Source organism: Dermacentor variabilis, chromosome 4 (assembly GCF_050947875.1).
Source record: "Dermacentor variabilis isolate Ectoservices chromosome 4, ASM5094787v1, whole genome shotgun sequence".
Lineage (NCBI taxonomy): Eukaryota > Metazoa > Arthropoda > Arachnida > Ixodida > Ixodidae > Dermacentor > Dermacentor variabilis.
Window position 1 is genome coordinate 82,365,467 of NC_134571.1, and position 24,463 is coordinate 82,389,929.

Genomic DNA, 24,463 nt, shown 5'->3' on the forward strand with positions numbered 1-24,463 from the left:
CTGAACGCATTTCATGCGCAATATAGAAACATGTGCTTCGGGCTCCGCTCCACTTCTACCTTAGGTTGTGTCCTTCAAGCAACACTACGTGCTGCCATGAGCGCGCGTTTCCCATTACAAATTGCACATGCACTACCACTTGAATACTAATTGTAAGTGTTAATAATTTTCCTCAAAGGATGCACTCGGCCTCATTTCCCTCCTCCCACATTTTCTTGCAAGATGGCACATTTCACAGGCCAGAGCAACAAACTTACCAGAATGCTAGAAGAAAAATGACGCAAATGATGCAATTTTGGAGGTCAGTCCTAATCCACGTTATGCAGGTGTTCTCTGCCTAACTGCTACAACTTATTCTTTATCGTCTTTATTCCATGCACACACACACAAAGCTTCAGCAATGATATTGTAGAGCTCATGAGTGTAATAATAATTAATTATGGGGTTTTACGTGCCAAAACCACTTTCGGATTATGAGGCACGCCGTAGTGGAGGACTCCGGAAATTTCGACCATCTGGGTTTTTTTAACGTGCACCTAAATCTAAATACACGGGTATTTTCGCATTTTGCCCCCATCGAAATGCAGCCGCCGTGGCCGGGATTCGATCTCACGACCTTGTGCTTAGCAGCCCAACACCATAGCCACTGAGCAACCACGGCGGGTAGCTCATGAGTGTTGATAATTCTTGCAGACTACCCCAAATGAAAGCAGCAGACTATGAGTGCCTAGTGGCAACGCTCCCTGCTTGCTTCTGTGCCATTCCTGTATAAACGAATAACAAAATACAGCGACATGTATACATCTGTTTTTAACAGAATGCGTACAAAGCTGTGTGTGCGAGCTTTCTCCAGCAGCTTTCAATAACTGTCGGGTATCGAACAAAGGATACAAGTCACACAGGGGTTGTCTTTCATTTTCAAAGTTGCATTCACATTCTGTCATATTTATTTTACACTGTGTACTTATATAAAACAAATCTTGCAACATTTCACAACAGATGAGGTGCTATTAAAGTGCATAAATGTTTACATAGTTCTATACAATTCATCATGCTCCTTTTAGCTTCTGCACAATAATGGAAAAAACTGGCTGCATTCAAATACAAAAACACTAAGCAGACCTTTTCAGGTGCTTAACAAGACACTAGACATGGCACGTAACACATGTGCCCCTCCTCCTTCCTTTCCTGCATCGTTACTCTGCACAGTAGTTTAAATATTGTAAGCACTGAAGCAGGCATGATTTGCTGTGGAATCTTTGAACCTATTTTTGAAGAAACTCTACACGGTCTGTTGCTTTCCACAATGCGAGAAAACTCTAAAAATTCTTGTAATGACTCCACAACAGTCTACAGGCCTGTATGTGGCAGGCCTAAGGGACCTAGATGTGTCCCACGCGCAGAAACAGTAACTATGGTGCACAGAGGCGTTGTTTCTTGCACAATACATTTACAGAGTTTCTAAGGAACTGCAAAGGCATGCTGGAAGATCCCATCACAGTTTGCAAAACCTCCCAGCAGAGTTTGGACACAGGAGGCTTCTCTTGAGGTGCTAGATGCTGCCCGTGACCATTGTGAAGCTTGTTCTCTGTAACTGATGCCATGCACATGCTGCTTGCTCGAACAGCTTCTCATGAAACATGACCTTGGCCCTGGCTGGCACCCTTGGACCCGTGGTGGCTTTGGGACGGAAAGGGGTAAGGTCGCGGAGGTGGTGGGTAGCTGGCTGAGGGGGACGGGTAGGATGGCCGCTGGCGCCAGTGCTGTGGCTGTGGCTGCTGGGCAACACTAAGGTGTGGGCGTGGCCGCTCTGAGGGCAGGGTTGCCGCTGATGTCCTGGGCAAGTAGCCAACGGGGTAAGGAAAGCCCTTCATGCCTTCCAGGTTGTCTGGCTTGTAGTAAGGGGGGCCTCCTGCATTGCTTGGTGGCTCCCCTTGCTCCAAGGTACGCTTGAAGGCCTCCATAAAGCCATACGAAGGAGTCAGCCGCAGGGACGTGCTCGATGTTACTGTACGGGGGAGGTGTGGGTGCTGGACCTTGGGCTGGCAGCTTCCTGCATCAAGCTTGGAACCACTGCTGTCCAGGTGGCGAGAGCTGGACGCTGGGACGCTTGCTTCACCTCCTGAACTGGGGAAGTTGCCCAGGCTGGCAGTAATTATACGGTCAAGCATCTGCGAAGCCAGAAAGGGCTTCGGAGGACTGCTGTGAGGTGGCCGTGCATCTGCTGATGGGGGCCTTCCCGGTGACTGTAGGATGACCGAAGTGGGGACAGAGGTAGCTGTGGGTGCTGGAGACGACACTACTGGTGGTGTAGGTGTGGGTGTAGAGGATGGAGGTGGTGGGGCAGGCGTGGTAGAGACTGGTGTAGAGACAGGCGTGAGTGGTGATGCAAGGGATGTGGGAGCAGCTGATGCCGATGGTGATGAGGAAATGGTCAGTGGCGTAGGTGGTGTACTGGGACTTTCTCTGCCAGTTTCAATGTGGCTAGACATCTTGCGGAGCGCTGAGCCAGGAAGAAGTGATGGCTTGCGAGGTTTTAACCTGGGATACAAAAGTAAGAAAAAAAAAGACAATGCCTGAATTACACACATGCTCTTGCATACACATTAGCAATAGTGCTCCATTACTGCCACACATGAATCAATCACAATGGCCTTGCAGGCTGCATTTGTCAACTAGAGGCCTCCAATGCAGGTTTTTCATGGTAACTTCCTTCAAAAACTGCACCAGTATCCTCCAATACCTTGTAATATTTTCTTTAGAGAACATAAGAGGAAATAATGCACATGCAGAGCCACCCAATATTTTGGCACCTCTAGAGGGACCTTTGTGCAGCACAGGCGATGGTACCCAGCATGCTCAACCAGGTTAAGCTAGAGTTAGAATATCGGTTATGCATGCTGGCCGACAACAGGTGAATGCAAACTCATACTGATGCTCCCCACATCCCTTAAACTGCCACATGCCACAAAATCCTAACACATAATATATAGATGTCCTTGAACAGCAGCATTTTTTTAGCACAAAGTAATCTGCAACATGCCTAATGTGAAAACCTGGAACATTGTTCAGGGGCAACACAGGCCCACTAAAGCTAATGCCATGTAAACTGTGGACTGGGGATCTCAATGAATGTGTGTGCATGGTCATATATTCCAAAGAGCAGTACAGGACACATGCTTGCACAGCCTTGACATGAGATGCATTGCTTGCCCCACTGCCTACAACTTTTTCCCTAGCACTATCAACATCAGACTGCAAGCCAGTCCTGTCAAATGCATGCCATATTTCTAAACATTTTAAGCTTCTGATCGCACCAACGAAAAAAAGCTGCCTAAGCTGCAGATTATTGCAGGTACCAAATGCAGTTGTTTCAACAGAAATATTCCAACGCTGGTGCAACTGCCTACTAGTGACATCATAGAGCTCTTGTTTACAAAAACTGAATGTAATTGAAGGCTCGAAGCTTCCATGAAGCCGCAGCAGACCTCAACAGAAAGAAGCAGTGATGACTGCATACACAAAGTAAAGCTGTCTTTAGAGCTTAGCCCTAGGCTGACAATTGTGCCGAGCCGCTTTTAAAAAGACCTAAACATTTTATGCAGCTATATTTGCGCAAGCTACGTGTCAGCTTTTTTTCCTTTTTGCTATGGTATACAATATTTGCTTGATACGTCTGACATGCTGGCGCCCTCTAGGCCCACTGATACAGCACGCTCCTACCTTCCGATCTCTCAAGTCTCTTCAACATTATACGGCCACTCATTAGATTATGCATGCCTACCTGTTTGCATGCATTACTAGATTTTATTAGTTCTAAGCAGCACAGCACCCCAGCACCTTGCAAAGTACTGAGACATCCCACCATTTTCCAATTCCATTTTCAACTTTGCTATCTGTTCTTCAGAATATACCAACTCAGTGCAGCCATGAAAGCTCCAGAAAAGCCTGACACAGAAAGCATTCAAAGTTGCAATACAGTTGTAAGTGGACAACAAATGCAGCACTATGCCTGACCTAAGTTAAGAACAGGCTGCACAGTATGACAATACACCGTGGGGAAGGCATCAGCAGTGGGCTTGAAGAATGATAGTCTGTCGTCGTAATCTACAGGAGCTGGACGGAAGCATTACACTCCTGGCATGAAAAGTCAGCATTTTTTTTTTTAGGACAAATCCTGGCATAGGAAAAATTGTCACCAGAACACAGCATATATGTACAGGACAAAGCTGCAACTTGCAACTAAGTGAATGTGAAAACTAGTGGTGCCAAACAAAGCACCATGCCATGTTTGCGATGTCTTTGCACCACAATTTTTCTGAAGAAGGCAACACTAACTGGCCCCATATTGAATGCCTATTCTAATTCAATTATCAATATCTGAGTTTAATGTAATTAACTGCCTATATACCATGTTCTTTAGACTACACAGAATATTTTAAAAATTACCGGTAGCAGATAGCACAATTACAAGTTTTCAACTAGAGTACTCGAAGAGATGAAGATTACTGCCACGAAAAATCAAGTGCGTAATCAACTAACTAGCGCATGTTCACTAATTATGTTTTGCTAATTATTTTCTGGCACATACTGCAATTTACTAATTATAGACGGTGAGCTTTCAAGACATGTACACTTGAAATGAATTTAGAAGACGGCACCAATTTCAATATATGTGCTGTCAAACTTGAGGTGAAAACTCATCGGCCATAATTAATTGCAACACTATATGCTGTAAACTAATTACTTGAAAACTTAATTACCAAGTCAATTATGCATTTCGATTTCTCGTGGAAGTAATGTCCACCTCTTGAAATAATCCTATTCAAGGATTAGAATTGTGCTATTGTCCACAGGCAATCTCTAAAATTTTGCATAGCCTAAATAAAACACAAACACCAGGTATATTAGAAGCCCAAGAGAACCACTACTGAAATGGGAGCAGTTCATTGAAGAACAGGTAATAATGAAGGTGCAGTCAAGGGACACCCCAAACCGTGATCAGCTCGTTTTATGCAATTCACATGCAATACTGAAAGCCAGGCAGCTCTTCACACTGGCAACTTAGAGCTGCCTGTCTCGTACAATGGTTGGAACTCTATAGAGTAACACAATGCAAGCATGCCATGCACAGTGATGGCTTGTCGCTTCTGATCTGGCATGACAGTTGCAGGCACCATGCTAAATTCTTTTTCTTCCTTGCACAGAGGCACAATACTAGTTTTCAAATAAAAAGGATGGCCCAAGAAATGCAGTGCTAGTAACAGTTTCTCACCACGTCTTTGTGTCTGCTGTCCTTTAAGCATACAACGGAGGGGGGGAGCAGTGATTGGTGCAGCACACTCATTAATACAGCCAAGCATGTGAGCTGCCCAATAGTGCTGGCCATGGAAATGAGCTTGTGCTGCAGCTGTGCCTATACAAATCAGCTAGATACAGAAAATAGGGGAGGTAAGAATTGATGCTGAGTGTCCACACCGGGCAAAAGATCATTCTAGTTATGGCGAGATAAGGCCACCATGGAACAAAAAAAAAACTTTGCGAAGGTTTACAATGGCACTGCAGGACGCTTTATTCGTCCCACCAATCTGTATCATTTTCTTTTCTCGTTCTCTGTGCTGCTTTCATTTTGTATACCCTGTGCAATTATCCCGAAACCAAACACTCTTCAAGTCCTTTCTCTCTGTTCACATATTAGCGTTTGTCATGAGCCGCTTAATGGTACCGCAATGCTATAAAGTTGGTTGCGCCTGTTTTCAGGACTAACAAGTGGTCTCTAGTATCTGCCAGGCTGTGAGAACAGTCACATACATTATCTCGAGCCAAGTATCAGAAGTGCTTCTTAGTTACTTCAAACACTATAAACCACATGACTCTGCCATATCATTCCATCAATTAGCAACATCTGACAGCACAGGAGCTAAGATGCCGCGAGGGATGCAGTGAAGCCAAGGTTAACCTCGTAGCAGTGGCAACAACATTATGCAGCAAGCTGCTGCATAGGCAAATGTACTTTTGATTCCCCTGAGTAAAGTTGCAATAATGCAAGCAACCATGACCAGGATGAGGAGGGATGGGTTCTATGAAAAGCAACTGCCCAAACATTTATAAACATGCCATGCTTCAACACGTATAGTAAATTGCAAAGAGGATGTTTGCTCTTCATGTTTTAGATATGGTGTTTAATGCAATATTCTCTGAGCACAAAAGTACACTGTATATGCAACCTCATCATGATGCACTAAATATAGAAAGCTTTATATTGAGAAATTAAAAAAGAAAAAAATCGGCTTGGAAATCGCTGTAGCATTGACTCTGAAGCAGAAAGCACGACACGTTACAGGCAGCAAATGTTACTGCAGTAAATTACATATATCTACTTCTTTTTACAATTTCCACTCATACTGCAAAGCATATCCCGAACATAGTTTTCTGCAAAACTAATCCAATCCAATGCTGTTAGAGGCAAGCTAATGCAAGCTTGGTGGTCTTGCTTCATGTGTACCGGGTCAACTTCAATAAGAAAACCCATATTACCAAATACACATACATGCTAATTTTAAGAGCAGCAAAAGGTGTTTTATCAGAAAATATTTGTACACCTTTTTTTTTTATTTTTCAGAAGAATGATCATGCAAATGTTGTGAATATTGATATGTACACACAGAAAAGGCTCCTGCTGATGGTTGCCATGAAATGTTACAGGTGAAAGAATCTTACAAAACAACTTGTTTTTATTTTAGCAATATCGCATCATTAGCTGCCATTTCACTTGACACTACAATGCTCAAGAGTGTATGTGCATTCAACAATTAAAAAGTCCCATCACTACTATTCAAAAGAAAGAACCCAGGGACTAACTTATGCTACCGCCAGTCCACTTACAGTGACAGAAGTTCGTCCTCCTCACGCTATGTAATGCTTAAACCTTGCCGACACTTTCCTCTGTTTCTAGCAACTCCCTCCAATCTTTTGTCCTCTTATTTACTTTTTACAGCTTTTTCAAACTTCATAGTTACAGAACCTCCACACGAGGTCGCACCATCTTAATGCCTGTTGTTCTTCAATTCCTGCCAAATGTACGAGAACCAAACATGGCATAAACCAAACCATAAGCAGATTGCTCCTGACTGATGCTTTTTTAAACCTTCGTGCACATTTTGAACAATCAGAAGGCTGGCTTGACGCACTTCACTGGTGTGAACCTGTATAGAGGTTGGATTGGGCACACATTTACTAGCTCGTAACTGCTGTCACAGCAAAGAAAGCTTTCACTGGATCACCTCCAACAGCATGGCGGTTCCATCGCATATCTGCTAACCTGTGCGCCTAAAAATTTGTACAGATCTCGTAAACACGACAAATGGCGAGGGGGGGATAGCACACCATTAGATGCCAGCACACAAGCAGCACCTGATGTGCAACAAGAGATACTGACAAGCAACATGTTTTTAAGATCGCAGTGACTTTTTCGACTTGGCTGCTGCTGACTGCGCTAACTTAACGAACGTTTCAGAATATACTTGCTCGGTGAAAGCATCGTACTCTGACACAAGAGTGTGGTGCAGGGTGGTTTTGCATGCATGTTTTTTTTTTGTTGTAATCTTATGCTACCCCATCTTTTAAGAGCATTACCACATTTCTGCGAACAGAATTCATTTCTCGTGGAACTTCAAACAGCATTCATATCATAGAACAAGCCCAAATTTGCTAAATTCTTTTAAGAATTTAGGATGGGCACATATGCACATGGTGCAACAAATCTTTAGCTTGACTAAGCAGTACAACACTGTATATTGAGATAGCCTCTTTTACCGCATCAATTCACATGCTCTCATAATTAAGTGCAGCACTAAGTACTTGACATTGCATTTGACAAGCCATTGCTTTTTTTGTTACAATATTATAATCACGGATTTACATGACTCTTAATACTATTCGTCTTACATGAAGACAAATTTGAACCTTAATGATAGCTTCAAAGACAGCAAGGCAAGCTCGAGGAATGAACAGAACCCACAGCTGTTCGGAGACCAATTTGAATCTCGCAGCTGTGGCTAGGAAATTTTGCAGCTTCACTTTTCTTTTTTGGTTCCCAAAATGCTTTTGTTCATTTTCTAGAGGCAAAAATTTAACCAGCTGTCGTAACTTCGCAGCAGCACAACATATGAAAGCATTTCTAGTATGACATCAAGCAATGCCAAATGCACTGAACTTTTGTTGCAAGGTAAATAAAAATGTGCAGGTGTGAAGATTGTGGTAATTTTTCTTTCACAACATGTTTGCAGAGTTCAATATAACTGTAATGTGGGCAGAGATTCTCAAATGCAGCAGGAATTAAGAAAATAGTGTTAGCTGCTGCAGACTTCCCAAAAGATTTTATTTCGTACAAACCAGAACTAGTTGCAGCAGGCTGACCGAAACATTTTATTTCAAACACAGCAGTAAAGTATAAACACCAAATAAAAATGCAGTAAAAACAATAAGAAGCAAGTGCATGCGACTCTCAGCTCATCATCAGACCGACCCTTTCCAGCCTTTTCAAAAAGCACTCACGTGAGATGGCCATGGACCTGCCGGCTCTCACGGAAGAGGGTCTTGGCAGTCACAGGACTGTTCGCAGGCCACAGTGGGCACACTTCCGTGTCCAGAAAACGGCGCAGGTACTCTTCCGCTGACTGAGTGCGTATCTTGGAAAGCTCGTAGCAGCGCAGTTTTATTCGCACAACCTCACACAAAGCCTCGCGGAGACGGCCGTCGCCAAGGCCCTCCCCAGCATCCAGGGCCTCTTTCAGTCTCCGCAGCGGCTCACCCAGCCTCCCGTCCTCTTGGTCGAGGCGTAGCTTCTTGGCTCGCTTCAGCAGCGTCTCCTTGGTGCAAGGCAGGAAGTTGGCAAGGTGCGCATACACCAGCTGACGCTGCCCGGGCCCCAGCTCACGCGCCCTCAGTTCCACGCTCAGTAGCAGCTGATTCACATGGCCCCGGAAAAACTTGCACTTGCCCTCGGTCGAGCGCAAGGCTGCAGCACGTTTCAGACGGCGCACCTCATTTTCCAGTTCAACAGGGAGGTTGTCCGGAAGGCGCGGACACTGGATGTCAGACGAGATGGGTCCAACAGGGTCGTCCCCGGTGCTTGCACCGCCGCTGCTGCTGCTGCTACCACCACCACTCACTACCTCTTCAACGACCACGGCAGCACCGCCCCCACGAACCACGGATTCTATAGCCTCGGCGATGCCGCTGTTTGCGGTGGCGAGTGAATCGCGAAGGTGCTTTGGCCGTGGACCACGAGGCTTGGGTCCCCGCCGGGCGCCTCCCTCTCTAGGGCCCCTCTTGACCTGCCGTTGCCGGGTCTCCCCCTGAAAGTCTTCCGAATCAGAGCCAGAGGGCGTGCGGAACTCCAGTTCTCCTGTGTTGATGTAGAAGCCGCCGTGCTTTGTCGTCAACGTCGATGGCACCAGCTCGTCGTACTGTTCAAAGAGCAAAAATAAGATAGACCTTTGTGATCAAGTGCTACGCATAACACCAGACAGACATTCTTGCAGTAAGGCTAATTCAAGTGGCATAAATGGTCATGTTCATAAGTAGCACGTTCCGAATACAAAATCAGGTACAAGCCCGCAATGAGCTGGATGCAGCACTGCACCTTGTTTCAATCAGTTTGTTACTGTGGCTGCATAGTACAACAATTAAGGTATTACAAGATGAGTGAAGAAAGGAAGGAAAAGCTAGGCACAATCTTAAACAATACATGTTATACTTTTTTCACTAATCTGGCACATTGAAAGCAAGCCTGAATGATTCATCATCTTACTCTAATTCAAATGCATTGTACCACTTGTGTTTGCATAACCGACTAAATTGTCATTAACAGAAAGGCACCTAAATTTTTTGCTGACAAATTACTACTACGGCCCCTAAACTTTAAGTAAGCGCAGTAACTACAAATAAAAACCCATCTATGTACAGTCTCATTACTACCTGAAGAGGACCCTAGTTCTTGGTGTTTAGCAATAAATATGAAAAATTATCTGTTGATATATATGCTTAAGTTGAGCTTCAGATTCAAGCATAATTTGATTCGAGTTGAGAAACCTACCTACTAAACTTATAGGCCGGGCATACATCACTAAAATGTTGTTTAAGAATTATATATATTGTGATGTAGCAGTTGTCACTACGTTTATTCCGAGTCGAAGATGCGGCGAACCGATCACGCCCACAGCACGGATCACACTCGAGAGCCAGCCCCACAAGCGATGATGAAGAAGAACCCCATATGAACCCCACATGATGATGATCATGTACAGATGACAAAGAATAGCTTATAAATGGCCACACTAATGTCCCCTCGCGTGAGAGCGGCCATCCTGGCCGCAATTCAAAGGGGCGGCGAACGCCTCGTGAAAGGCTTCATACAGGAAATGTGGACAACCTCAGCGGCGCGGCAGCGCCGGTCATTTGGAACAATGACTGGTACCATGCGATAGTTAACCGGAGAAGTCTGCTCCAAGACATTGTAAGGGCCAATGAACCGAAGTTGAAACTTGTCATACAAGCCAGGAGTACGAACTGGTGTCCAGAGTAGCACTTTGTCGCCAGGGCGGAAGCACACGACGCGATGAGAGGCGTCGTAATGCTGCTTGCGGTCCTGTTACCGTGCTTCGGTGTTGATGCGGGCGAGCTGGCGACAACGCAGAATGCGGGACATATATTCTTCACAGGAGGATGGACATTGATTGACAGTTGGCGCGAAGAAAGAGACGTCAAGACAGGAACTGGGCGAACAACCATAGACAAGGTAGAATGGCGAGTAACTGGTTGTGCGGTATTATACGCAAAAGTCATGAATGGAAAAATTGCATCCCAGTTTCTGTGATCCGGTTCGATGTACATGGCTAGCATGTCTGACAGCGTGCGATGAAATCACTCTGTGAGGCCGTTAGTTTGCGGATGGTAACTGGAGGTAGTCTTGTGGGTGGTTCCGGAGGCTCTGAGTACTTCGTCTACTAGTTGCGAGAGGAATGCTTTTCCACGGTCGCTCAGGCGTGGCGCAGTATTAAGGATTGAAGTATGAACGCAGCAACTTCAGAGGCTGAGGCAGAACTCACACAAGTTGTTTCGGCGTAGCGTGTCAAGTGATGAACGGCTGTCACAATCCATCGCTTACCAGTGAGAGTCACAGGAAGAGGACAGGTCAATGCCAATGATTTCAAATGGTTGTGACGGACAAGGAACCGGTTGCAGTTGTCCGCTTGGAGCTGATGTAGGGAGCTTTCGACGCTGACATAGGGTGCAGGAAGCGACATACCTCGCTACACTGGCGGACAATCCAGGCCAGTAGAAGCGACCTTTGATGCGGTCATAGGTTTTCTGAAAACCAAAGTGACCAGCAGTCATGTCATCGTGAGAAGCCTGCAGGACATGAGCACGTAGAGAGTGTGGCAGGACAGGAACCCAGTGTTGACCGTCAGGGTGATAGACATGATGGTACAGGACGCGTTTGTCAATCTTAAATTGCGTCAGCTGTCGACGAAGGCGGGTGTAAGGCGGGTGCAAAGCTCCTTGAAGGTGGTCTATGATGCGCCGACAGTAAGAGTCTGCAAGTTGATGAGAATGGAAGAATCTGTTGTCGTGTTTAGGCATCTCGTCTACGGTGGCCAACAAGAAAGCATGTGAAGAGGGGTCGTGCGAAAGCTTGTCACGGATGGTAGTTGGAGGTCCATTGCATGGTGTCGTAGGAAGCGGACAGCGAGAAAGCGCGTCTGCATCCTGGTGTTTTTTTCCACACTTGTAGGTAATAGTAAAGTCGTATTCTTGTAGACAAAGGATCCACCGACCAAGGCGTCCAGACAAGTTCTTCAGTGTCGAAAGCCAGCATAATGCATGATGGTCTGTAACGATGGTGAAATGGCGGCCGTGAAGATAAGGTCGAAACTTCTGCAGAGACCAAACGATAGCTAGGCATTTCTGCTCCGTGATGGTGTAATTCTTTTCAGCGTTTGTCAGAACGCGACTTGCGTATGCGATGACCCTCTCCCCTAAAGTGTCGTCTCGCCGTAGGAGAATTCCACCAATGCCGTGACCACTAGCATCCGTAAGCAGGAGGGTAGGAGCAGCTTCATCAAAACGGCGAAGTACTGGTTCAGATGTGAGAGCGTGCTTCAGATGGGCGAACGCAGATTCACATTCGGGAGACCACACAAAGGGAACATTAGAACCCAGTAATTTGTGCAGAGAACCCAGTAATTTGTGCAGATGCTGGAGAAGTACTCGGCACCCTGCAGGGAATCCAAGGCATCGTCTATTCGCGGCATAGGGTATACATCCTTGCGTGTGATCTTGTTAAGTGCTCGGTAGTCGACAAAAAATTGAACAGAGCCGTCCTTTTTCCGAACCAAAACAACGAGGGAAGACCAAGGGCTAGCAGAAGGGCGTATTATGTTCCGTTGGAGCATGTCGGTGACATTCTCATCAATGACTTTCCTCTCGGCTAGCAATACGCGATATGGTCTACGGCGCACAATGGATGTACCATCTGTCTCTATCCGATGCGTCGTAATCGAAGTCTTTCCCAACGAAGCTGAATGCGCGTCAAACGAAGCTTCATGTTTTTGGAGCAAAGCAAGAAATTGTTGTGACTGCGAAGGTGTCAGGTCGGAAGTGATGGCAGCTGCAAGAGCTGGAGGAGATGCGGCCCGTCCGGTAGAAGGAACTTCAGAGGAAGCTGGTTTAAAGGAAACAACAGATATAGACTTTGATTCGGTGGCGGAAGCCAATGTAGTGCCTTTAGGGATGAGAATTTTTTTGGATGTCGGGTTTGTAGCGTAGAGAAGTGCAGAGCCATGATCAAACCTAACCAGCCCTGATGCAAAGGCAATCCCTGTTGCTAGACAGCGTGCAGATGGTAATACGAGCACGATGCCGCAGTCAATCACATCAGACATGATAGTCACAATGCTTTGATGGCGAGGAGGTAGCGCGGTATCTTCTGCAGCAAGAAAGTGAAGTGGTGCGTCATCTGCATGAAGCGAATAGGTCGTGTCGGTCATGTGGAGAACGCGTTGCCCACAGGAGATGGAGGCGGAGGCCGTAGAAAGAAAATCCCATCCCAATATGAGCTGCTGGGCACACGAACTTAGCACTGCAATATTTGAAAATCATGAAGGAAATATTTTTGGAAACTCAACTACACCCACTAGCTATTGCTTCTAAATGCTTCACTGAAAACAGATGTCCCCTGCACAGCAGCTGTACAGTTGTACAGCAGCTGTACAGCAAGGTACAGTTGCTCCTAGTTACCAGGCAGCCAAAATTATGAAAAAGGAAAAAGGAACCGCACCTACAGACAGACAAATCATGATATTGTAGATCTGCAATGTTCTGTACAGCAGCACAAGCACAAAGCCTAGCAGCACAAGCACAAAGCCTAGCTGTACGAATGAAATGTGCAATATGGACAAATGGATGTTGTGAACAAATGTATATTATGAACAAATGTTCTCGATAATGCTGAAAATAAATTTGAAACAAACACAGAATAGATGCAAATCAACATTTGATGAAGTTGGCAAAATTAAGCAGAGAAATGACGTTGCTGAATACTACAAGAATTAACATAAGACAACAATAATTATAATAAGGCTATCACTGCAAGTGAGGTGGGCCGGTATGATGTATCAATCCCTTCCACTGGATTCTATGCCACTAATTGTTGAATAGCGTGAGTCAAGGACATAATGAGACTATGCAGATATGTGCAACTAATGCAACACAACAAAAGAAGCAGCCCAACTGCTGCAGTTGCCTTTTTTTTTTCTGCTGCTATCGGGGGGAAGGAGATTTGCACCTGGTACAGCACTGCCCAGATCATTCTTGCATCTATTGAACACAACTGCGACAGGTGTATGCGGTTGATAACACATTCAGAGTACCACTTTGGACACTGATGAAGCGCGAAAAGGAATGGCACTGACATAGAATCATTATGCCGTCCCGGCCCTGCACTCTAAATTCAATAAGCAAATAATGCGGAAACCACAGGGTTCGTATAGAACATTCAACTTCAAAATTCAAGGACAATTCAAGTGTTTTAAGGATGCCAAAGGACGAAATTCGAGGGAGAAACAAACCTGATTCATACGCATACACGGAAAAATAGTAAATATGGCTTTGTGCTGCCGAGTTCGAGGTTGTGGAGGCCCCATTTTGATGTGTGCGACACTCACAAGTATTTGTGCTCTTTAATTTAGGTGCATGTAAAGAACCCCAGGTGGTTTCAACTAATTCAGAGTCTCTGTTATAGTGGGCCTCATAATCAGATCGAGATTTTGGGCACATAAAACACCAGAATTAAACTTTTTTTCTTAATAGTGAAATCTCCATCTTGTAGCTGTAAATTTCTTGCAGCTAACTAGCTGCCGAGTAGGACACAGGCTTGAAGCTTTTAAGGTGGCTATTCAAAGACGACTTTCGTCAGCATGCTTAGAATGAGCCAGTATTTCTAGGGCTCTAAACTTGAAAATGGAGCCACAATGGCTGCAATGTGAACCAACTAGCAAAACAACAAAAATGGGGATACAGCCTGGTCGCTTGATCTGGCTTCCCCTGGCTCCATGAGGGCTATGGCAATTTTAACAAGCTTCTTGTTAGTGGCTGCGGAGATGCAAGACTGCATCACTTAAGAGGAAGCTTTAGCTCGGGCCCCACTCCGATGCAACCTATTCAAATACATGTAAAATGCAAAAATGCTTTTCTGAGATAACATCTGGACCGATTTTAATGAATTTTGTTGCATTTGAGAGAGAAAGTTAAATTCTAGTGACTGTTAGAAGCGGAATTTCAATTTAGGGCATTACTTATGTTAAAAGAATTTTAAAGAATTCACTAGTTCAAAAGAAAAACATAGACGCATGAAGTTTACAAATTCATACTTCTGCACCAGTAAGATATCGTGGTTCTGTACACGGCATTCAATAGATCATTCAAAGCAGACAAATTCGATATGTCAATTAATATCTTACGTGAATTTGTTACGTTGTGTACAAGGGTTCTGCAAAAGCTGCATTTCCATACTACTCAATTTTTTTAGATTCACGTGTAACAAATCAATTTTGACCACTTTAGATGTACTATCACATGGAATTCACAGAATTGTGATATCATTCTTCTTTGCTGAGTTACAGAGTTGTAAACTTGATAGTTTCATTTTCTGAAAATTTTCAATTTTTGTCAATTTTTAGTCAAAAATTGCCAACATAAATTAAAAAATCGAAACCAACAGTCACTAGATTTTAAGTTTTTCTTTTAAATGCAATAAACCTTGCCAAATTTGGTGCGGTGGTTGCTGAGAAAAACGGATTCTGCTTTTACATGTATTTAGATAGGAGCACCCGATCTAAAGCTTCCTCTTAAGGACACTGAAAATATATAGATTCATTTCCCAATGGACACTCCCGATTTCCAGGCACTTCCCTTCTAAATAGACACTTCTCATTTGAAATTTTCCAATACTCCGAATGTTTAAAAGTCGCTCCCAGGCCCAATTTTCAAGGAATTCAAGGAGCACATTTATTTTCAAGGAGCTTCACGGGCCCTTGATCTTTTTTCTCTTAAATTCAATTCAATTCCAATAGACTCTAGAATTTAACTTTCTCTCTTAAATGCAACAAATTTCATTAAAATCGGTCCAGGGGTTATCTCAGAAACAGAACTTCAGGGAGGTGTATGAACCCTGGCACAATGCGTGTGCAATGGACCATGTTGCAGATGTACACATACCATGTTGTAGATGTACATATTTTTATAGATTCAGGATGCACTATATGCCACTTGTGCAACTCCAAAACAAAACACACTTCACTGCGCAGATATCGGCTTTGCTCACGGTCAAAACATTTCCAAATACAGAAAGCAATGCACCACAAAGTACAGTATAGCCAGCACTACATTTTTCACCAAGGATACATTTCAAACTTTTCTTTCACAACAGTACACATAAGACTTGCATTTACGCTGCTTTCTGGTGCTTGCTTATTTAAGAACACTGTGCATGGAACAAGCAAACATGAAAGCCATGGTAGATGAAAGATAGAAGTGAGGCGTGCAGACAGGACACAAGAGCTTGTGTCCTTGTGTCTTGTGTCCTGTCTGCACGCCTCACTTCTATTTTGCATAATGAATCCTTACCAACTAGCTCAGCTTTCTGTCGTTCAATGGTAGATGACTCACACTACTGACATGATAAAACCACGATATCCCTCCTGCATGTGACTTGCATTTTATTTCCCCTCACAGTTCACTCACCGCTTCTCCGTTATCAATAAAAGGGTCCGTCTCATCGTAGCCCATTCCTCTGTCAACGTAGTCCTCCCAGGCAATCCTACCCTTGCGCCTCTTCTTCCCGTGTTTTGATCCCTGCGGAAGAGCAGGAGCTGCTCATTCCTTGCACATGGTACAAAGCTTAGCTACAACTCACATATTTTTCCTCAAACTTCCGTGCAATCTCCCGCACGTTGTCATCATCATTGTCTCCAAAGGGGTCATCTTTGTCCACATCGGGAGGCTGGAAAAGTGTGCAAGAATCTGTGAATGCCTGCAACAAAGCCTGCTCGATACGTATATGACCTAGCAAAACATTTGGAGAAATGAATGATACTTCAATCAGTGCAACAACTTCTAAAGTAAGAATTGCTTCTCAGAATGAACATTGTGTGCCTCCCGTTAATCACCGGAGCATATACAGCACCTAGTCAGGAATGCAAAAGTAACACATATGAGAGCCCTAGGTTCTTTAATGTCCACCTGAAGAATGGTACATGAGTGATTTAGTAGTCCACAACCATCGAAGTGTGGCAGCTGTGGCTACATGCCAAACTTGTGACCAAAAGGAAAGAAAACATAAGGGAACTGCTATGGTGGCCATGGAATTTTCTCCAGCTCTACGAAGAGGTATGTACATGCTTGGGTACAAGTAACTGGGCATGAAATGGGCCATAAACATCCATACTTCAGAAAAAAAAAAAGTTTTTTACTTGTACATTTGCCCTAAGGAAAAAATGCTTAAAGCACTATAAGAACCATGAAGTGTAGTGTAGTCCAAATACAATACCACTTCATTCAACAGTACCTTGGAAATTAGTAGCGCTATTTAGCATTGATTGTACAGTCGGAATAAAAAGTTTAGGGGCCGCGGAATCGGAGAAAAAGCTGAATTTCCATGCAGTTTGAGAACATAGCCAGTAAAACCGTACGACACTATGTTGTTCGCATATACTAGTAGACGCTGGAAATCCGAATACCAGGATGTGTGCCCAGGGTGTGGAAATATTGAACTTCTCAGATCCCGCGGTCCAGAAACTTTCGACGCCGACTGTACATCGTACGTCAATATGAACTGGAACACTAAATTTCCATTTAATCTTCCTGTGACGAAATAGGCAAAGTTCCATGAGGGGTGTTACGTTTCGCCTACGACACGCGGTATAGCCGGCGCGGATGCAACGGACGCCGGGGCTTCATTCAAAGCGGCTGACATTTTGGCCGTTCAGCGCTGCCGCAACGCCACCCCGCCAAGTGCGTCCAGGCATGTTTCAATGCCACGTGTATTCGTGTGTGTGTGTGTGTGCGCGCATGTTGGTGCCCACGCTTGTCAAAGCGCGGCAGCCGGGGAGAGGAGCTCCCCAAGTGTGAAGCGAGGAGATCTGACCGGCGCCGGCCCGGCGGATGCATCACTACACTCGTCTCAACGTGTCTCTCAGCGTGTCCGTGCCCCGCCGTCACGTGCGCCTCTGACGAGGCGTTCCTTCTTGCCCTCGACTCCAAGAGTATGAAAGCAGCTGCCCCCGAACTCCAAGAGAGAGGCTCCGATTTCTTCCGTCGAGTAACGTGCTCTCCCGTCTCTCCACTTCGGTCGACCTGACCGGCCGCTCTTTTGCGATGCTAGAATAAACAAGTTGTTCTGTTAGCAGTCGACTCATGCTTTGCCAGGACCTTCGGATGCTTCCAGTTGTGCCCCAGGCCGCCAGGCCAACGCTACCCTTGGGGCTTGCGACCCATTTGCAACAACCTGGTGCCAGCGGTGAGATCGCGACAACGGAGGCCAGCAGCAAAGATATGCGGTTGACTGTATGCTGAGCAGCACAACGACCATCCGGGAGCAGTGCAACGAGCCCTGTATGATCACTGGTTGCCTGCAGCGGAACGACTGCGCTGAATTCTTGGCTGCGAGGTTTGGCGAGTGCGGGACTTTCTTCTTCTGAGTTTTGCCAGGCTTTTGTTAGTGTCAGAAACAGAGCTGGTAATCGTGGTTGTCGTTGCTGCCGGGTTAGTTTGCGGCAAGACAATAGTAGGCAGTAGAGAAAGCAGCATTCAGAGCAGCCATGGATTGGAAGTCGTTGCACAAACCGAAATTGCTGGAGCTTGCAAGAGAGTTGGGTCTGGATGTCTCAGGCAAACTCAGAAAACCAGAACTGCTAAGGGCTATTTTTGAGTTAGAAGCTGAGGATGATGAGCTGTCGGAATGCCTTGAGACCATTGAGGAGAGGGAGATGGCAAAAAGACAGGAGCGCGAACTTAAAGAACGGAAAGAGAAAGATGAGCGCGAACGAAGAGAACAAAAATGGCAACTCTCCCGAAGTCACTTTGCAGTGTCCTGTGTGAACCTGAACGTGAGAACGAGGCCTTCTCTGTGCGCTGCGCTCAAGAAACGCCGAAGGACGACAGACTTCGGTTATGAGCATCATCGAGCGACATCCCTCTGGACAGCGGATGCAGTCCCCTGACCATCGGGATCTCCTTCCCCCGGCGGGGCGGTCTGTTACGTTTCGCCTACGACACGCGGTATAGCCGGCGCGGATGCAACGGACGCCGGGGCTTAATTCAAAGCGGCGGACATTTTAGCCCGTTCAGCGCTACAGCAACGCCTCCCCGCCAAGCGCGTCCAGGCATGTTTCAATGCTACGTGTATTCGTGTGTGCGTGTGTGTGTGTGCATGTTGGTGCCCACGCTTGTCAAAGCGCGGCAGCCGAGGAGAGGAGCTCCCCAACTGTGAAGGGAGGAGGTCTGACCGACGCCGGCCCGGCGGATGCGTCACTTCTTGTCTCAACGAGTCTCTCAGCGTGTCCGTGCCCCGCCGTCACGGGCGCCTCTCCTCAGCCGTTCCTTCTTGCCCTCGACTCCGAGAGTATAAAAGCAGCTACCCCGGACGCCGAGAGAGGCTCCGAATTCTTCCGTCGAGTAGCGTGCTCTCCCGTCTCTCCACTTCGGTCGACCTGACCGGCCGCTCTTTTGCGATGCTAGAATAAACAAGTTGTTCTGTTAGCAGTCGACTCATGCTTTGCCAGGACCTTCGGATGCTTCCAGTTGTGCCCCAGGCCGCCAGGCCAACGCTACCCTTGGGGCTTGCGACCCAGTTGCAACAGGGGTAAGGGTCTGACGTTCTTGCACGGCGAACCGCTCAAGCCAGTGGGGCCCTGAACTAGGGGCTCCACCCACTCGCTTTCTGCACTTTTTTTTCTTTCTTTTTTTTTCAATAAACGTTTTGATATATATTCTCGCTGTTTCAACACTGATTAAGCGTTCCTATTGCTTTCGGGGCAGCCGCGAAAATTTCAGCCCAGAATTGGTCACGTCGAATTCTCAGGCGCGAAGTGCCATGGCCCCAACGAATGAAAATAGATGCGCAAGTTTTTAATAGTCCGGGGGTGCAGCCGCAAAAGGCTGGGTTAAGAGGAAGCTTTAGCTCGGGTGCTCCAATATAAATACATGTAAAAGGAAAATTCGTTTTTCTCGGCAACCACTGCATCAAATTTGACTAGGCTTGTTGCATTTAAAAGAAAAACTTAAAATCTAGTGACCGTTGGTTCTGAATTTTTGAGTTAGGTCGTCAATTTTTTATTAAATATTGGCAAGAATCAAATTTTCAGAAAACGATACTATCAAGTTTACAACTTTGTAACTCAACAACAAAAAATGATAATACAATTCTGTGAATTGCATCTAATAGTACATCTAAAGCGGACAAAATTGGTATGTTACACATGAAAATTTAAAAAAAAATTTGTAATATGGAAATACAGCTTTTGCAGAACCCTTGTAACCAACGTAACAAACTCACGTATGATGCAAAATGACATATCGAATTTGTCCGCTTTGAATGATCTAATGGATCCCGTTTGCAGAACTGCGATATCTGTTCTTGATGCAAAGCTATGAATTGGTAAACTTCGTGCTTCTATTTTTTTCAAACGGTCGAATATTTGAAAAATTTTTAAAGAAAATTCAGGAGATAATCGAAATTCCGCTTCCATCAGTCACTAGAATTTTACGTTCTCTCTCAAATGCATCAAATTTCATTAAAATCGGTCCAGGGGTTATCTCAGAAAAACGTTTTTGCGTTTTACATGTATTTGAATAGGTCGCATCGGACTTGGGCCCGAGCTAAAGCTTCCTTTCCTCTTAACAGCGAACCCCGGCTCGTACAGGTCACGTGGTGTTATGCGGCTACCGGTCTATCTCCAAACCAATGCCTTTGTCCAAACACCAAATGTAGCACACACTAAAAGAAAGTTCTAGAGAGGCACGAATTGGTCAGGTAGCACCCTAAAGTTGGGAAAGCAATAATAAATACGCATCAAGTATTCAGGGGGAAAAGCGGCGACCATATGAACCGTGACACAATAGAAGAGAGGGGAAAATATAATCCGAGATCATGCCTTACGTGCGAGACAACTAGAGACAATACAAAATTAGATCATAACTATCTTTTATTTCCCATTCTTTACGATCTGGTTTGCTTATTACTAAGGCTAACATACGGTAATGCAAAAAATAAAAAATAAACCGCACTCTGAGAAGTGCACCGCGACGATGCGCAAAGGAAAAGCTGTACGGTTGTCATAAGTGAATTTGCTAGATGTGTTCACATCTCTTGGTTTAAGTCACAAGGGTTCAACTTTCATGTGACAGCTGTGCGGAGTCAAAATGAGACCTGCATTAAATAAGCTTTAAAAAGATATTAAGTCTTTAGAACCACAGGTATTCAAAAGTTTGTATTCTTTTACACGCAGGTACCCCCTGCTTATTCTTAGTTTTTGGCGGATGAAAAAGAATGATGTCAACACATGCGACTTGTGTTGACATGTCTATGAACGCTAGCACTGATCCGTTAGCGAGAGCAACTGTTACTATGATTGGTAGTAGTAGCATCAGAATAATTTACGAATAATGATTATGGTAGTATAACAGTTTTTGAGGCGTGACGCGAGGCGACCCGTTAGTAATTTCTTGTGTTAAGTAATTATCCGTAGGAACAAGACAACTACAGCAAAGTGCATAGCTAAACTAAACATCGCAAACTTACAGATTATAAGGCAATCAAAACATCTGCGGGACAACATCGTTCATGTCCCCTGCCCTCGTCTAGACCGAAGAGAACAGTCTAGGCCATAAAAGTATGTGCGACACTAAAAACGTACAAAAGAAGCTGGTGGTTCACGAACAGGCCGTACGGCTAATAAAATGCGAGGCGAATTAAAATACAAAGCGAAGACATAAAGGCGAAACAGAAACACTCCCGACATATTAAGAAAAAAAAAAGTATGCGTGTGAAGATTGAGGGAAAGGGAAGCAAGGGCGGGTTAACGCGATGATCACTGAATTACTTTATCAGCTAACATGATCCACGTTTGCCAGAACGTACCCATCAGAGTCGCTAAAGACAGCAGCACTGTATGAATTGACTGCAGATGCAGTATTCTAGCGTAGTTTAACTAAAGCTGGACAAAAAAAAAAAAAAAAAAAAACGACAGTAGCAATGTAAAAAGGTTAAAAAAGAAATCTTCAAACAGTCCGCAATTACTTTCGAATCGCACGCGAGAGAGCATCAACGACATAAGCAACTCAAGAGCCGCAAAACAAAAGTACCAAAAAAGTGAAAAAAAAAAAGACCAAAACAATCCGGCATCTCATTCGGTTTTATTTTTCATTATATACTCGATTAATAGGCACCCCAAACGCGACTGTCTGATCATTGAATTAGTTAATCAGCTAACATGATTCACACAAGCCAGAACATATCCATGAGGGTCGCTAAAGACAACAGCACTGCATGAATTGACTGCAGATGCAGTATTCCAGCGTAGTTTAACTAAAGCTGAGCAAAAAAAGATTGTAGCAATGTAAAAAGGTTAAAAAAGAAATCTTCAAACATGTCCACAATTACTTTCGAATCGCACGCGAGACAGCATAAACGAAGCAACTCAAGAGTAGATAGCAAAAGTCCAAAAAAGTGAAAAAAAAAAAATCCGGCACCTCATTCGGTTTTATTTTTCTTGTATGTACTCTATTAACAAGCAATGTCAAACGCGATCGTCAGAGTTCAGTTCCGGGTGAAATCGCACACTGATCGACCAGCACGTAAACTACCGATTGACGGATGCGGATAAAATAAATAATAAAATAAATAAAAGAAAAGGCTTATTTTAAGACTGACACCATTTTGTTGACCTTTCGCCGTTAACAGACAGACTTGCACGAACTTCACAAGCATGATCTTTTCCAAGTGCTATCAATGCGCGCGAACTATTCACAAACACATGATTAGCCTATAAGCAACACAACCGCTCCAACTGCGGACGCTGAATACTACGCATTCTAAATGGTTGGTCTGAACAAGAGAAGACGCCAGCGTGATAAGACCTCTGAATAAAAACACGACCTTGTTACCTTACTCATTACCAACTACAGGCAAGCGCAAATTGATAAAGTAGTTAAAGACGCAAATCCACATTCAACCAAACTGTCACAAGTGATTGACACGAGTACAGGGCACAGCGATTTTTTTTTTCCTTTCCTTGGAGGCATACGCCTCGCGAGTGTCCTTGGTCAATGCCTCGATTTTGAGTAACGCGCGTCGTAATGCCAGGCGAAGGTAACAGCTCCAGGGCTTAACCTTCTCTAGAGATGCGCTCCCAAGCCCAACAAAAAGAAACAAAAAGAAAAGGTAGGCAGCACCAGGCAGGACACCTTTTTTTGACCTACAACATGACGCCACGATGCAACACAGCCTTGACAAGCGTTTTAATGTGCTAATGTCACCCAAAGCCCAAATCCGCTCAATATGAAGCCGTGGGAGGCGCCCGCAATAGCCCCTAGCGTGGTACCGAAAGTCTTTTAAAGACAAAAAGACAATCACCAAAGAGGAAATTGGGCAAACGTAACCCAGTTCTATTTCCGCGACAGCTTCGTGTAACGTCCTCGTCGCCCACAACACGCGACATATTGTTTTGTCCGCCGGTAATACCCTTCCCACTTCGGTGCAATGCGGCGGGCCCTTCCTAAAGGAAACGGCGAAAACCGCTTCGTATAAATATTCCGGTAAAAAGTAGAAGAAAAAGAAATGCCCGCACCGTCAGTTACATTGCGATGTCACGAGCAAACGAAGGTCCACCTTACCCGTGTGGATTTCAACAGGTCACTGTAGGAGTATTCCGGGCACGAGTCCGTTTCTTGGCCACTCGACAGTAGCGAGAGCTGAAACCGCCTTGTCGGGCACACCTCGGCACGTTTTTGCTTGGCTGGTGCTTGGTTGGCTGTCTCGAGCTTGATGCGCCTCGGTTCAGCCATAGCAGCGACAGCACATCAATCGCTCCGCCGAGCGCGGCCCCAGGGAACTGATCAGCTCCCGCCACCCGTATCAAAGCACGCTGCGAACATCGCACAGCGCCATTTTAGATCACCGGTTTCCTATCCAGTCTCTCCTACGCACCCGTCTCGCTGGTGGCGACTACTAATCGCTATGGGACATGCTGTCGCTGGACGCTCACCACTACACACCGACGGTCATGACGCGCAACTTTTCTGCACTTTCACACGCACTGGGACTTCGGTCAACGACGTGACGGGCATGGCGCAGGCTTGTGGGGACGAAATCCTTCGGTGTTCTCGGAAGCTCCTTCGTCGATCTTTACGGAGTTGCTTTCATCTCATACTACTTAGCACTTGAGCTGAGTGTTTACAGTGTTTGCGCGGTTTTTCGGTCCGCGGGCCGCACAAATCTCTTGTTGTATTTGTTGGGTAACAGACACGCCGTTGGCGCCCCTGTCGAAAGTGATGTAAAGTGGGCGTGTCTTGTACAGTAGCGAACCCATAATCGGCTAAATCCACAAACACGAATCGTTAAGAAAGCAGTTTCGACACAGTGAATTTTTTCTTCGCTTATTGTTTTCATACAACTCTTTTTTGCCAATATTTGTTTCCAACTAAGGAATGTTTGTGTTAGACAATTAAATCATTATAACGCAAAGTCAGTTGCTGTTACGCCGTGTAAGAATCGTTGCATAATCTTAAAACATATTAACAATAAATGTTTTGTTTGCTTTTTACGGCTTTGTGCGTTTTCGTCAAGCTGAAATCATCGTTTTTGATCGCGCGGCCTCTGGCGACTTGCTCAATATTTACCGCC

General features: G+C 45.1%; 1 protein-coding gene across 1 annotated transcript; it reads right to left on the reverse strand.

Moving 5' to 3' along the window:
• Positions 1–897: 897 nt before the first annotated feature.
• LOC142579426 (ubinuclein-2-like) lies at positions 898–24,096 on the reverse strand. Its single transcript, XM_075689584.1, has 5 exons — positions 23,455–24,096; positions 16,478–16,564; positions 16,306–16,416; positions 8,557–9,470; positions 898–2,541 (listed from the first exon to the last, which is right to left on the reverse strand). Exons 1-5 carry the CDS (start codon positions 23,623–23,625, stop codon positions 1,632–1,634), a joined length of 2,193 nt encoding a protein of 730 aa, XP_075545699.1. The 5' UTR covers positions 23,626–24,096; the 3' UTR covers positions 898–1,631.
• Between the last annotated feature and the right edge of the window lie 367 nt (positions 24,097–24,463).